Genomic DNA, 16,477 nt, shown 5'->3' with positions numbered 1-16,477 from the left:
ATATCAAATAATGGTTATTGTTAAAAATATAAAAAACAATTAATATGTACAGGCATTATATGAATAATACTATACATTACTGAAAATATATTATGAAAAAGCTAATATTAGTTAATAATCTATAATGTATACAGATAAGTTTCTGTTAATTGTAGTAGTTAAATAAAACTTATAATATTCTATCAATATGTAAAATATATATTCAACATATTAAATAATATTGTACAATTTTAATTAATGTATTCAATTAATATAGAGGCAAAATAAATTAATGATACTTATCTTTTAAGAAGTGATAAGACTGTTTTATAGTAAATTAATATTTTATATATCTTAATTCCTCATACAAAATGATATACTTACTATATACTTATAAATATATAAAATTTCGAAGCCTGTTTAAAGTTAGATGGTGATGTCAGAATCAGATTTAGTTTTTTTTTGCAATCATCATTTAGATTTAAACGATGTAGTTATATATTTTTATTTTAATGTGATTTATGTCTTTATTAATAAAAATGGATTTTTTACTTCACAATAATTTTACAATAAATAATAATGGTTTTATTATTATTAAGATATGTTGCAGCATTTGTCAATAGACCAATCAGTATCTAGGAATACTGTTATTAACCATAAGAGATAAAAGGTACTTTCAAATTGATATCGACAAATACATAATAAAATAGAAGTTCTATATTAAGATTAATACAGCAATACAAACTGTACGAATTTCATAATATGAACAGTTGTCATAAAGCATACATGAAAATACTTTCTGCAAAATTAGACCAAATTACATATGGAAGAGTTATAATCAAACAATAATAATAAATAACCTTTTGAAGCTGAAAAATACGTTTAATAACCTGATAACAATCCGGGTATTATCGGACTAAATTAATTTAAAAAATTTAATTATTAATAAGTGTTGAAAATAAAATAATTATTATAATATAAAATTATTAATAATATTAAAATAAAAATATTCAGAGTTTATTCATTTAAACAAGGGAAAAATAGTTGTGTATAAAACTAACAAGAAAATATCAATTATTGCACAATTAAATCCGTGATAAGGAAAACTTCTGTTAAAGAATACATTAATTTGACTTTAAAAATAATATTTATAAAAATCACATAATTAATTCACTTATTATTTATATAATCACATATGATTAATCTTAAAATTCTTAAAGTAAATAATACCGAAATATGTGATAAAAGTAACGATACGATTATATGATATTATATACCAAGTCACAAATAAATTTGATTGCAATGAGGATAATATAAATGAGCTAAATTTTAATAATTTAAATCATACATGTATAAAAATTACATTGATATAAAAATTTAATTGTATAAATCATATGTAAGCTACCGATTTGTTATTAACTGAAAAACTTATAATAACATGATTGAATATATAATTAACAATAGTAATATTAATTAATATAAAACAATATAAACATCTCTATATAAAATCCAATAGAAAAATAATTGCAATTAAAGTAAACATTATTCAAAATAGTAATTCTTCAAATAATAAATAATGTAGATTAAAAATTAAAAAATAAAGATCTTAATATTGACATAAAACATGTATATATATATGTATGAGAATAATTAATATATTGCAATACAATTTTAATTAAATTCATACAAAAAATTGTATAAAGAATATAGATTTATAATAGCGATTAAAATATCAAAATTTAATAGTAATTTTTATTTTAAATATAAATATTAATTGTATATAAATTGATATAAAATTATAAAACAGACTTAATATTAAATTATTTTATCATTTTAACTTTCTTTTTTATAATTGAATAGTCAATTAATTTTCTTTTATTAATTCAGAAACTCTAATGGGCTATTTGATATTTTTTATATTGTTCAAATTTAGTAAAACAGAAAAAATTAGTAATTCAGATGAATAGATCCAATTTTTAATGTACGATGGTAAAATAATACATTAAAAATAAAAAATTATTTATTAAACTATATTTTTAAATTCTCTTGAAATAAAATTTAATTTTTATATAAAACATTTTAAAAATAATTTAACTTCAATAGGTAATGTAAATTTATATTATATCAACAATAAAAATTGAAATCTAATTTACATTTATTGTAATTATTACATAAATAAACATATAAATTTACTTCATAGTTAACAGGTTCAGATATAGGAAAAGGTATATATTCAAAATTTTTAATCCAATATTGTATTATAATTAACTATTTGATGAGACTAGTTCTTTCATGACAATAGTATTTCAATGTATCTTGCTGTAATACATAAGTTTAATTTTTTAAGCTGATTTCTTACATAGTTAATTCCTGTAAAAGAAAATAAAAATATATTTATAATATAATCATAATTTTTATCAAATATACTTAAAATTAATTAAAATCAGTCTGCCAAGATCTTCTTCAAAATTGTCTCTGAATAAAAATTGAAACAAAACCTTTTCAGAATTATCATCAACATTTTTTAAAAGCAAATTTATAGACTAAAAAAGTAAAAAGTATGTACATATAAACGAAAATTTATAAATAAACAAATTTACCATTATTGCATTAACAATGTCATTTTTATTATGTTTAAGAGCTTTAATAGCTTTCCCTCTAGAAGCAGTAGCTTGACTCATAACAAGTTCAATATCATTTTCATCAACTCCAGTTTCATCAACTTCTTCTTCAGATTCTTCCTGTATAGGGGCAACCACCTACAAATTTCAAATTTATATCAAATTTGAGAATATTTTAAATCAATATCATTAAATCATAAATTAAAAAATTTACTGTTGTGCTACCACCGGCTTCAGCAGCTGAAATAACAGGTGGTTCTTTGAATTTTTCTGCAGCTGCTACTTGTGCCTGTTGACTCAGATCTTCAATCTATAAAATAAATGCATATTTGATCAATTTAATTTTAATACATTAAATGAAAATAATTTTATTTGTGTACTTTAGCTTCACCAAAAATTATGTATGTGTCTGATGCTGGATTTTTAAGTACATCAGGCTTATTAATAACAAATAGAATATTTTTTGATTTTCTAATTGTCACCCTGTTAACACCTGGAACCTAAAAATTTACATATTTAAATTTATATTAATTATTTCCTCATTACTTTATATATAAAACATAAAATACTAAAGTATCTTAAATGGATAGATTAAATAGAAGTTTATCGAATGATATATAACAAAATAATTCCAATTAATTAACAAGCATACTTATTAATTTAAATAGAAAATATTAATTATGCTTACAAATTTTAAACCAAGTTTACTCATTAATTTTCTAGCCTTTTTTTCTCCTCGACTTTGTTTGGCTTTAGAAATCATATCATTAGGTAAACTGGAAACATTTGCTGCATGAAATCCAACATTACTGCTTGTACCCACATCTTCCAATTCTGGAATTGTATCATCTGAATCTGATTCAGTTCCAGAACCATCGACTACTGTTTCAGTCTTTGTAACTTCCGATGATGCAGCTTTATCAAATTCTGTAAGTTCTGGCATTTTTTAATGTTATCTAAAAGACAATATATCAGTTTAGTCCCAATTAGATATTTGAAATATATACTTAAATTAGTTAATGAATAATTATTTAATCTTTAAAGCCAATAATTTATTTTATTAAAAAATGGATTTATTGGTATCAATTTATTAAATTTTACAAAGATATTTATTAAGTAATGCTATAAAATGTAAAATATGATGAAAGTGACTTAAATATATGATTATCCATGTTCATAAAACACATTTATTATTTATTAGTATCAACAAGTTTCTCTTAGATTCATTTGGATATAGTTAGATATAATTGAAGAACAAAATTCTATTATTAAAAAATATAAAATAAAAATTAGAATTTAATAATAAGATTTGTCAAAAATTGCACTTCAAATTATTACTAACAAAATAAAAATATTTAAAATATTGATTTTCTAATTTGAATACTATATGTTGCTATAAATTTTTTTATGAAATGATAATAACTAACCAAAAGACAAATGTATAAAAGAAGTAAAGGCAAAAGATTTAAGATTTTATTCAAAAAACTAATTTTTAAAAGAGTAAATCTAAATTAATATACCATAAAATTTTTAATGTGATTATTAAAACTAAAAAAAATGTATTATTCATGTATAAATTTTAATTTATTTATACACATACCTTATGATGTTAAAAATATTAATGGATTTGTGTGAATTAATATAAAATAAAAACGTTGGAGCTGTTGTAAGGAATAAGGCAACGCAAGATTGAATACTTATCTTGATGCACATACCCTATACTGATTGGCTGTTGTACATAATTCGTTTCATATTTTATAAGATAAGAATTAGAAACAGAAAAAGAACTAACCCATTTAAAATTTGAAATTATCAATTTTAATAATTATGCAAACGATGACACCAAGATTGAACATTTTAAATAAAAATGTGTTGTTAAATTAAGAACATAAAGATTTATTTATTAATTTCTAACTATTTTATTAACTATTTAATTTATTTAACTATTTATTTATCTAACTATTTAATTCTACTAAATGCATTTTGAAGGAGATAAAATTTAGTTGATTGTACTAAAAGAATATAAAAATATAAAGTATCATTTTAATTATTAATTTTTGCGTAAAATTTTTTTATTTAAATATCGGTACGATACATAATTTCGATAGTTCTTCAGATTTTTATTAATCAAATTTTTCTTTTTCTTATATATATATTGCTTTAAATGTGTATTTTATTAAAATTGTAATTGAATACAAATTAAAAAAAAAACTAATACATTAAATTTGAATTAAAGAAGCATTGTGTTTGATTAAAAAATTGCTACTTTTTATGTAATAATTTGAATGGCTTTACATAATTCATTATGAATAAGCGTACATATGCAAAAGTCCAATGTACGTTGAGCATTCTGTATTATTCGTCATTTCTGTAATTAATCTGGTCTACACTTTTATCTGTATTATTAATATTAGTATAGATTTGTTTATTACCGTATTCTGTGAAGTATTGAAACTAAAAAATATACTATGGCTTTGATTACAATACCAATTTGCATTAACTTTGCAAATCTACATTTCTTCTTTCAATTTTTGAATCCCTATTATTGTTATTTATCAATAAGTAAGAAAATATACTGTATTTATAAACTTGTACAAGATATAAACTGTATTTATATCTTGTATTTATAAACTTTGTATTTATGACGACCTTTAGTTTATATTTGTATAAAAATTAATTCCACTAATCTGGCTCGAAGAACCGAACGTATAGAATTAACTAATTAAAAATAATTAACGCATGTATTTCTTATTGCTGTTTATTCCATTTACTTTCCAATTTATGGATTATTATTCTTGAGGAGATTATAAATGAAGCTTTATTATTCTCAATAATGAATGTGGCATTGCGATATATTTCTATTGGAGAACCAGAAAATGATAAATTCCTTATTTCCTGGACGTAACGGGTGAAATAGTGATTTACTGTGAAAAGAGATAGGTTCTTGACACTTATTGAATATTGCCACTTGAGAGGTTATGATCGTTTGTTGTGCTCTAAACAAACGCTACAGTTCTTGTCTGCGTCGTGATCATGGCACGTGTTGCTGTTGCCTCTAACTAGTGAGCCGTGTGAGTGAACAAGAGCCTGAGATAGAAGTTAGAGAAATGGGATTGGGAGAACTGCTATTTTATGGATGGGTTTTACTATGGTAGTAGAGACTGTTTTTAATGTTGCAATACCCGTTAGTCCGTTCTTGCCGAGTTATATTGTTGAAGGTGTCGGCATGATCAACTCCCGAATGGTTAACCAGTCATGGGATGTAGCTCTGAAGAGTGGTAATCATCTTATTATTATTTTATGGCACGAATTCTTCTTTGTCGTATTCATAGAATATATTGGAATGAGATTTACTTGACGAGGACCCTTCCTTCAAAATTCGAATATTGTTTTCATATGCATACTAACGTGAGTGGTGTATGCTGTGAGACGATGGGACATGACCCATGCGTAGGTGTGCTTGTAGCTGATGGGGTTTTCTGCTCATCATAAAGTTCGGCAGCACGTGGGTTGCCTTTATCTAAATATCCTTATTGGACTTTCCTTTGACCAGTTATGCTTATGAGTGGGTGGAGAAGCTTCATGTTTTCTCCTTAGCCATGCAATAATTTTTTGCATGGGGTGGTTGACTGTTTTCAACTGATATGGCACTTCTTGCTTTATTCTTCTCTGCATAGGATTTTATCGAGGCCCCAAACGTTATTTCAATCTATATCTACTCATACATTTATAATTGTCTGTAGCAATAGATGCTTACGTCGGTGTATCCTTGATATTACTATACTTATTGCTAGGCAACTGGTGTTGTTCTTTTCATATGCTTCATGTTTATAGGGATTGAACATCCCCTTTAGGTTTTACAGATCTTGATGCGCTTGTTGACATCATGATTGTCTGCAGCTTCTTGCCTCGTGTGGTGGCTCTAATTTTATTTGTAAGAAATTGAGCTTGTACCTTGTTGGTTTTGCGGAGTAGATTCGTAGTGTGCGCTGTATGGCGAGAATTAGCTTACTTGTTTGAGTATATCGTGGGAATGAGCTTGAGTGTATGAATATGACCACGAGCTTGTTTGTCATGGATATAAGCCAAAGCTTGATGCTTGATTGGGTCGCGGACATGAACGCGAGCTAGGAGACTTGAAATTGTATCGCGGGCATAAGCGAGAGTTAGTACATGTGAGAGCATGCCAAGAGTTTGTGCGTGTCTTGTTCTGATTGGGACGAGAAGCACAGAATCGAAACTTCTAATGACAGTTTCCAGTGAAACTGTAGTGTTTTCTCTATGGCTAATATTGCCTGTAAATAATCAAAACTATGCTCACACTCCTGCTTATGATGTGCTTATTTTGGGAATGTCAGCACTCTTGACTTTTTAGATAAATTGACTGTTGCTCCAGACTCTTTTTGCTCTTTTTAACCTGCTGGTAGAGCTGCGTGCAATAATTAACTGTGTCGTCTATGACATGTGTTGCTACGTAGTTTGCTCTTGCTGGTGGCACTATGGCTAGTTCGTAAGTAATTGAAAACACAGTCGTTGATTGACAGAGTAGATCCGTAGTGTGCGCTGTGAAGCGCGAAGAATTAGCTTGTTTGAGTGTGTCGTGGGCATGAGGACGAACTCGAGTGTATGAGTATGTCCACGGTTGGCAAGATGCGGCGAGTTGAGAACAATGTAAGCATTGTCTTAAAATGCCGATGCGCACGTACGCCGATTGCCCGATGTCGCACGTACGCCGATTGCCCGATGTCGCACGTGCTGAGGTTTTGGGTTGCAGTGAAAAGTAGGAAACATTTTTTTATGGTCAAGAGTTTAACGTACATTTAGCACTTTCAATTGTTCTAGTACAAACAGTTAGGTCATTAACGCGTCAAACAATGAACGCATTGGCAATGCGAAGTAACTAGCATGACTTATTTTCAGGATTTTCCAGATGTACTGACCATTTCGTGTCTCCGACGTTAGTGAGAGGATTTTCTTCAAGCTTTATGATAGAATTTAATGACATTCTATCTTGATACAAAATGAGCAGGAGTTTTACTGAAGACTAACGACAATTTAATTATGTTGTTTTGGCAGATGTTTTATTGCATTGAAAAAGGTCTCGCAAACTCGAACAATATTCGATTTCAGCTAAATCAATCTAATCAGATACAGTGTAATAGTTATGTTAAAACATTTCACTTTATACTTTACCTTTCTACAATGTCAATAATTTATTGGTAAAATGATCTAATAAAATATTGATTATATTCAACATATTATTAATTATATTCTATTATATATTATTTTTTTATGTTGTTTTTTGTTTATTATAGATTTTCTCTTATGATCATAGATTTTCCCTTGTGAGGCAATTTTTTTGTTACTTTATTTTTATTTGTATAAACGATTTAATTTTGTCACTCTTAAACTCTTTTATTTTCAAATTTCACCATTTCACCTTTCCTTATTTTATCAACCCTTATCTCATCATACTATCCATATAATCATGTAGGTAAGAAAACTAATACATTCTATAATATATTAATAATTTTTTACTATTATAGAATTTTTATGTCTGTTATCTACCTTTGAGTAAATGGGTAAAGGTAGAATTATAATATACAATACATATAACTTATAGTAATTTGAATACTCAATGGTCTGTTATTATGAGAAACAGATTCCTTTATAGGTATTTTTTATTTTTCAAATTTCTTTTATATCAATAGATATTCTTTTTCAACAGTAAAGAGTTAGTGTGTAGTACCTCGTAGGAGTGCTCATCATCTGATTATTGATCTTTTACCAGAAAATGAGTCAACGTTTTATTATCCACATTTATTTGGAAAAGTAAGATAATAATATTAGATAAGATTAAAATTAAAATGATACAAAGCACTCAATGCACATGTCAAAGCAAAAGAGTATCAAGAAAAAATACTTTAAAGTTCTTTCTTAATGTCAATTCTAGATAACTTGTAACAAAATATTTTTCTATACTTTAATGTATGTTAAATATAATTTTGAAAAACGATTAATTATATATAATAAATATGTTAGATATAAACAATTATATAAAAAGTGTATTTCTGCTCTTCATCATATACAACAGTTTCCATTTCTCTTATTGACTAATCCAATCAATCCACAAGAATAAAACCATATTAGATAGCGAATAAGGTTTTTCTAAAAAATATATTAATATGCCCTATTTTTTTATGTTGGTGTGCTTTGTTTAACATCATAATTTAATGTATATAATGTAGTTATTACTAGAATATTTAAAATATATTTCAATTTACAAATGTCATTTTTTAATAAATTATTAAAATTTATATTTTAATTTTAAATTTTAAATTTTATAATTAAAGTATCAGTAATAATATTTAGTTATCAACATTGTTTTTAAATAACTTTGTAGCTGTTCTTTTGCAATTATTTTAGTATATTAAACAGCATTTAACCGAGTTTAAAAAATGCATTTTGTTATTAATGATGTATATTCATTATCAATCATAGAATTTTAACATGTACATCATAATATTATTGACAAAATTTCATTCCAGTATTTTATAAACCAATTGAAAATGCTACTCAAGGTTTTTCTTATTTGAATGTAATAATATAATGGTCTAGAGAATATTTAATATGTATAATAAAACAGTTTGAATTATTATTATAAGTAAATTATTATTCTTGTATTATTTATTTTATATTTTACTCATTTAATATAATGAAATGACCAATCATTCCATTTTCTATTATACAAATTAATTTTTATAATTAAACAAAAAAATTCTATTTTTATTTGAATTTAATACAAATTTGAAGTAGCATCAAATAAAAATTATTATCATGTGCACATACATACACAATGTAAAGATTAAAGAAAAACACTAATCCACTAATATGAATATTGATATGAATACACTAAATTTTCATCATTATATAAATTATCTAAAATAAAATAAATCCTTTAATTCAATTTAAACTGCAATTTTCATTAAAGGATTTATTAACTAACTGTTAATATTAGATTCATTCATTTTTTATAGCAATATTTTTATATATATCTACAATTTTTTTAGATTCAGTATAAAAACAAAAAATAATTATAAAAAATTTAAACTATTTAAACTATTTTATTTTATCATTTTTATTTTAGAATTATAACAATTAAAATATTAGGCTATTATTATATACCTAGTGTTAAGTACCTTATTTATAAAGATAACAAAGTTTATTGATTTTATTAAAACTAATTTTAACATTTTTTTCACTGTATAATGTAATTTTGAAAATAAAATTTTGTTTTTTTATTTAACTTCTGTTAGCACGATTACCCCAACCTCGACGATGTGTATCTTTATATTCGTCCATTGCTCTAGCTCTAGCTAAAATTTCAGAATCATCTTTCTCAATCTGTTGTTCTTTTCCATCTTCACTATCATTTTCTAAATTTTCATCAGTTATACCACTTGCTGTATTTTGTAAGTTTTTAGATTCAATTTGATTTCTTTGAATTTGTGTAGGCCATCTAAATAAAGAACAATTAAATTTAAAATAAATCAATAATTGCTTTTATAGTATAATAAATATAAATAATAATATTCTAATTAAAACATAAAATAATATTATATTATAGTTATGACTTACTCTCCAGATTTAATTTTTTTATCATAAAATTCTTGTACTGTTAATATTGGAAGGCTTGGATAACCAGCACCAAAAACTTTTTTTTGCATAGCATCTCGAGTGATAATAATTGGTTGAAGTTTAGTAGATATGCTACATTTTTCATTTGCTTCATTCTTTAAATCCACATCTTGACTATTATTTTTCATATGTTCCAAAATAGGCCTTTCCAAAGCTAAAGAACTTAATTCATTAATTGATTGATTTGCAAAAACTTTAACAAGTGTAACAAAATATTTCCGTTTAATTTCATCATCAATATTAGGATTATACAAATTTTGTTTTAATGTGTCTAACTGCTTTTCAAGTTCTTTTTGATTTTGGTATCTTTGAATTTTATTATTTCTTACATTTACCTAAAAGAACATTAATTCACAAATAAAAAAAGATAAAATTACAAAATATTATATTTAAAAATTCTGAGTAATAACCATATCTATAATTATTTCTGCATTTGATTTTTTATGTAGAGTAGCAGTTTCTCGCTTACTTTCATCTTTATTTACTTCAGAAATTTCTATATCAATCAATCCATATGACTTCAATCTCTTTAAAAAATCTATAAAATAAATTTCAGCTATATCAACAATATGAATTCGATTATTTGTTCCACAAACTTTTGTTGTAAGAATTCCAAGTAACGCAGGTAATAATAAATATTTTATATTTTCAGTCGATATTTCTTCAAAATTTTCATTATTACTAAACATATTAACTAATGATACTAGTCTTGTGGTATTTTCAAAAATATTCATTGTTTGTTGAATAGTTAACTAACAAACAAATTAATAATTATGAAACATAAATTTTATTTTATAAAAATATTTTTTAACTTTTTATTAACTACATAGCATAATATTTAACTATAAATAGGTTTTATTATAATTTTATTGTATGTAATCATAATAAATTGAAATTGAGTTTATTTTCTAAAATCTATTTAAGAAAATTTTTCTGTTCAAGCAACAATTTTATAAATATAAAAAATCATTCATATTGATTTTATTGTAGGTAATGATTTTTTTTTTAAGAAAACAAAAACTATATTTGAAGTTATAATTTTCTTTTATTTCAACTCATATGTATAAAATATTTAATAATATTGATTTTATATATTATTGATATCAATTAAACATGGACTAAAGTCAAAGAAAAATAATAAAAAGTTAAAACACATTAAACATTCATTTTTGTTTTTTAACAAACCTGAATTTTTGAACTGTTTGTTGGTTCTTGAGTTTTATTTAAATTATTGTACATCTCAAAACCAGAATCAAACATTTCTGATATATTATTAGTATCTGTTAAATATTCTTCTGGATCTTTATTCCATTTATTTTTAGAATTTCCTTCTTGTGAATCCATATTCAACTTTACACAAAAGCAGAATATTAAAAGCACTTTTGAAAAAATAAATATAGAATGGTATTTTTTACCAAAGATAGGAAGTTCCAGACTATTTAAATTAAGTGGAAATTCCTAATAAAAAAAATATAAAATATTCCATAATTAGTTACTGAATAAACCTTGTTTTATATAATCTAACGCTTTTTAGTTAAAAAAATAGTTGATTCATTAATTAAAAATAATAAAGATTCAAGAATTAATTAATTTTTTCCTTTACAAAATACATAAAATATTTATCAATTTTTAAATTTAATTATTATTTAATAAAAAATGGATCTTGATTAAATCGTAAACTTACAATAGTATCTGCGCATGCGTGTATAGACGAAGCAAATTTGTAATGAACTATAAGCACAGATACTTTTTACATTGGTGATGATCAATGGACATTGAAGTACTTTTTAAAAAATGAATCATATTAATAGTTTTATAAAAATTTAAATAAGAATATAAATATTCAAATAGAGGTTTACTGGTTAAAAAAGTTTATTATATAAATTTAAACTTATTTACTTATATTTAAATTTTTATAAACTGAATTGATTAAAAAATATATTTTATCTATTTTTCAATTAATTTATTGTATTTATTCATCTATATATTATTCAAATATTAATACTATTATATAAGCAACTCCAAAAATTTTAACTATAAAAGTTAAAAAATTTTTTAATTTGTGTTAAAATATAAATGTAGGCAAATTGAATATGATCATTTATATTGTTGCGATTAAACAAATATAAAAAGAAAAGTAATTGGATCAGACCGTAAGTAAAGCCTTTTTAACCTCCACGGCTATTAATCCAGTTTATCAAAATCAAAGTAGGAGAAAAATAAAAACAATTATCAATGAGAGTTCGGTTAATAGATAAAAATTTTTACATTAAAGTCTATTTTATGATTTATTAATGTTACTGTAATATACATAGATACAAATGAGTTAGAACGAGAGATTCATCTAATTGTATTAATTTTATTAATTCTATTTGGTTTAAGACTTGTCTCTTAAATTTATGGACCAATATTTCTTCATTCCTTGCTCATTATTAATTTGGCAATTTGTTGTAAGATACATATGATTATAGACAATGACTAGTTCATGGCTAGATCGTTTTTAATATAATGCATATTCATTTATTTTACAATTATTCAATAAATATTCCTTTCTACAAATATGTGTAAAGTTTTCATTATATATTTTTCTTGCATTTCTTGAATGTGATTTTGTACTTTATCATTTTACTCCTTTGTTTTCAATACTTAAAAGAAATTTTTTTAACTTAAACTTTAGTTTATTATTTAATTTATTTAGTACTATTTATAAAAAAATTTAAATTGTATTTATTATATATTTTACATTTACAAGACGTTATATCTTATTGTTTAAACAAAAATGTCTTCTTGACATAAACGAATATAAAATCCTTATGAAAATGTTAAAATTATACAATGTTCAATAAAATTAATGTTTAAATTAATCTGATGAATTATATTATATAATTATATTATAAAAAGAAAATACTAAAAAAATTTTTAATGTAAACTTTATTTTGTAATAATCTTGTTTATTTAAAATATAAATTTCTAATCTAAAATGTTTTAACAATTTAATTTTCAAATAAGGATTACTATTTATTTTTTTGAATATTATTTTATTTTATTTGAACTATATATTTATATATTATTTGAATTTTATTATATTATTGAATATTGCTTTACATTAATTTTTCATTAATTTTTTTATTTTACCATAATGTAGTGTGCCCGAGAATTCAATAATTTTAAAAATTTTGCAGAGTAATAGACGCAAATAAGAATACACGATTCCTGCACAATAAAACATTTTTTCACACATTTTATACATATTAGACTCTATTACTATGTTACTTTGCACAATCCAAATATACATATTACTTTCGTATATAATTTTATAAATATTTTAATAGATTTATAATTTGGTGATACGGAATGGATGAATTACAAAAATTAAATCTACAATAACAACAAACTTATTAATTGAGATATATGGTAAATTTTAATATGTTTTTTTAATTTAATGGCTATAATTTAAGCAATTCAAACAAGTTTGTTTTCTGTCTGTTGACAGTTACTTTGGTACAGCTAATGTGGAACACAACATTAAACATTTTTAGTAAGTACGTTAGTATAATAAAGAAATTTAACATTTTTTTTTGTTGAGCTAGATGTACTTGATGATCAACAATTTTGGAAAGAAAATATAGGCCTGTTTAAAAACGTTATTAAATGACAATGGTATTCAAAAAATCTGCTTGGTTACTTATATATACAAAGTCATCAGAATTGTCCAATGATGTCTCTGCTCTTTTCTATAATTTTGTTAAACCTAAGTATATGAAATATAACACTTTTGATCCGACATCTTTGACTTTTAAAGGACCGAATTGTTTCAAGAACTAATTAGTTAAAAAACAATCTAATTAATACGGAAAAACGAATAGAATAATAGAAACTATTTTATTTATCCTATCAGTATGTTGTAAAAAAATCTTATGACTACAATTCGGATGATTTTCATGTCTCACCCAAACGCAATAATTATCGAAGATCAAAGAAAGTATTAATATATATATAATATTAATAGCATTAATATATATAATAAATTCATCATATTTATTCTGAATATAAAAGCAACGATTGTTTTATTTACATTTACATGAATGGTGGTTGAATAATAATGATTATGATATTAATCAGTACTAATTCTAATATGGAATGAACACATTTTGAGATTTTTTCAAATAATTTACTAGAATTAAATAACAGAAAAGAGAAGAAAAATAATTATGAATTTATTTTCTCTACCGCTACCTATCTGTATAATTTCTTACTTCTTATGTGTAGCTATTAGATCCTAATTATTATTTTTGGAAATTAATAAGATACAAGAATATATTAAAAATATTTCCAATAAACAACCAAGTAAATTCACAATATACTATATAATTTTTAATATAAATAATTATAAAGACAAAGTAATTAATTTTAACAATGGGAAATATATTATTGGGTTAATTCTTTTCTGCATAAACATATTAAAATATAATTGGTTTTTATTTTTACAAAACCTTTTAATTTATAATTCAAATGTTATATACAGAAATTAATGATTGGATTGGTGGCTTATTCTGGCTAATATAATCCATTAGTTTACAGAAGAATTTCTCAATCATTGGCTTCAATTTAGTAGGGGAGCATAAAATTAATCCATTTTTTAACAGAAAATGTATTTTGTTTTAATTTAATTCACTTAACGAGAAGATCTTCACTAAGACAAAATGTTATTATTTTAAGATAAAATTACTATTAAAACAGTAATAATAGTTTAGAAATCATGTTTAAAATGTTAATAATACTTATTGATTATGCAAAGTAATGATCAATTTAAGAAACCATATCGATATTTAAAAAAAAAAAATAATGATTTTGGTAGTTTAAAAGCTTGAAAACTACTAAGATGACTGGAAAACTAATCTTAAAAAGGTATTTAACACATTTACACGCTATACAGTAAACTATTTTTTTTAAAGTTTAAACATTCATATTACTTTATACATATAATAAAAAAGATGTTATATACCAAATATAAACATTATATAAAAATGTTTAACTATTTTAATAAACTATTTTTATTTTTGCTGTGAAAGAATAATTCGCTTTATGTATTAAAAGTACAAAATAAAAAGGAGTAATAATTTATGAATTCAATTTATAATTTAATTGAAATAAAAAAATTAATGTGTACAAAAGTAAGAAATTCATTGAATATATTTGTACATAAGGGAGAGTAAGAGCAATAGATCGTAAAAGAATATGCTAGTCAACTTGCTTGCAAATAAGTTAAAGTACACTGAATAATATACTCAGAAATGAAAGCAGATGCTTGATATTATATTAGAGAATTCAGTCAAATTTGGCTCTAGTTACACTTCCTTTAGGACAAATACTATCTCGTAATTATGATCTCTTTAATTTACAAAAGAGATAAATAAGTATCAGATACATTGTTATTTATAAATGTATAACAAGTGCCTGTATTTATTTATGCTGTAAAATGTAAAATATAATTAGTCGAATATAATAATTATTTTATAATAATATTTGAGTTAACTATAAGTTGTGAATGCGATAAATTTTGATAAGAAAATACTGTTGTAATTATTACTATGATTAAAAATAAAATTTCGAATTCTCCAGCCTATTCTTTAATATAAATTCTATATAAAATAGGAAATACTATTTTTATGTACTATTTAATTGTTTGGTACTACTTATTAAGTACTCTGCTATTAAATACTACTTACTATTTAATAGTAAAAATTGACACATCTTTCTATTCTTTTATTTTATATACACTAATATGTCTCAATAGATACCCTCATATAAAAGAAAAAGGGTTATTGATGATTGAATCACTTCGCAATTAATCTATTAATATTGACATTATTCAATAAATATATAATCATATGTATTTATAAATAATATATGAAAATATCTAAGTTAATTTACCAGTTGCATGTTCAAAAGTTCTTTGAAACAAAAAACCATAAAACGAATAATATAGAAAATATGATTTCAAATGAGTAAAATATTAATGTTTCTTTAAAGTTTCTAAAATGTTTTGAATTTTGAAATAAAGTGGCGAAGAACTTGCAAATCATTTAATTAAAACAGAATTGGCAATATAGAAAATAATTCATTATTTCGAATTCCCAAGAATTTGCTTTATATTTTAGCACATCATGTTACTAATG

The 16,477-nt window shown here is 23.3% G+C and overlaps 2 protein-coding genes across 2 annotated transcripts; both read right to left on the bottom strand.

Moving 5' to 3' along the window:
* Positions 1-2,243: 2,243 nt before the first annotated feature.
* Nacalpha (nascent polypeptide associated complex protein alpha subunit) lies at positions 2,244-4,298 on the bottom strand. Its single transcript, XM_011505323.1, has 6 exons — positions 4,201-4,298; positions 3,289-3,556; positions 2,981-3,100; positions 2,815-2,910; positions 2,580-2,738; positions 2,244-2,349 (listed from the first exon to the last, which is right to left on the bottom strand). The coding sequence occupies exons 2-6, from the start codon at positions 3,541-3,543 to the stop codon at positions 2,335-2,337; spliced, it is 645 nt and encodes a 214-aa protein (XP_011503625.1). The 5' UTR covers positions 3,544-3,556; positions 4,201-4,298; the 3' UTR covers positions 2,244-2,334.
* Positions 4,299-9,853: 5,555 nt separating this feature from the next.
* Tap42 (immunoglobulin binding protein Tap42) lies at positions 9,854-11,989 on the bottom strand. Its single transcript, XM_011505322.1, has 5 exons — positions 11,983-11,989; positions 11,484-11,756; positions 10,709-11,050; positions 10,239-10,633; positions 9,854-10,119 (listed from the first exon to the last, which is right to left on the bottom strand). The coding sequence occupies exons 2-5, from the start codon at positions 11,640-11,642 to the stop codon at positions 9,903-9,905; spliced, it is 1,113 nt and encodes a 370-aa protein (XP_011503624.1). The 5' UTR covers positions 11,643-11,756; positions 11,983-11,989; the 3' UTR covers positions 9,854-9,902.
* Positions 11,990-16,477: the final 4,488 nt, after the last annotated feature.

The sequence above is a fragment of the Ceratosolen solmsi genome, unplaced genomic scaffold (genome assembly GCF_000503995.2).
Source record: "Ceratosolen solmsi marchali unplaced genomic scaffold, CerSol_1.0 scaffold12, whole genome shotgun sequence".
NCBI classification, from domain to species: Eukaryota; Metazoa; Arthropoda; class Insecta; order Hymenoptera; family Agaonidae; genus Ceratosolen; species Ceratosolen solmsi.
The sequence above is the reverse complement of the archived record's forward strand: the minus strand, read 5'-3'. Positions and strand labels throughout refer to the sequence as shown.

Excerpts from the sequence above, each read along its gene's own strand:
- Nacalpha (XM_011505323.1), bottom strand. The coding sequence starts at position 3,543 with ATGCCAGAACTTACAGAATTTGATAAAGCTGCATCATCGGAAGTTACA. Across the intron at positions 2,911-2,980 it reads TAATTTTTGGTGAAGCTAAA|ATTGAAGATCTGAGTCAACA; the intron begins GTACACAAATAA and ends TTTATTTTATAG. Across the intron at positions 2,739-2,814 it reads AAGCCGGTGGTAGCACAACA|GTGGTTGCCCCTATACAGGA; the intron begins GTAAATTTTTTA and ends TGAAATTTGTAG.
- Tap42 (XM_011505322.1), bottom strand. The coding sequence starts at position 11,642 with ATGGATTCACAAGAAGGAAATTCTAAAAATAAATGGAATAAAGATCCA. Across the intron at positions 11,051-11,483 it reads CAAACAGTTCAAAAATTCAG|TTAACTATTCAACAAACAAT; the intron begins GTTTGTTAAAAA and ends TTTGTTTGTTAG. Across the intron at positions 10,120-10,238 it reads AAAAAAATTAAATCTGGAGA|ATGGCCTACACAAATTCAAA; the intron begins GTAAGTCATAAC and ends TTCTTTATTTAG.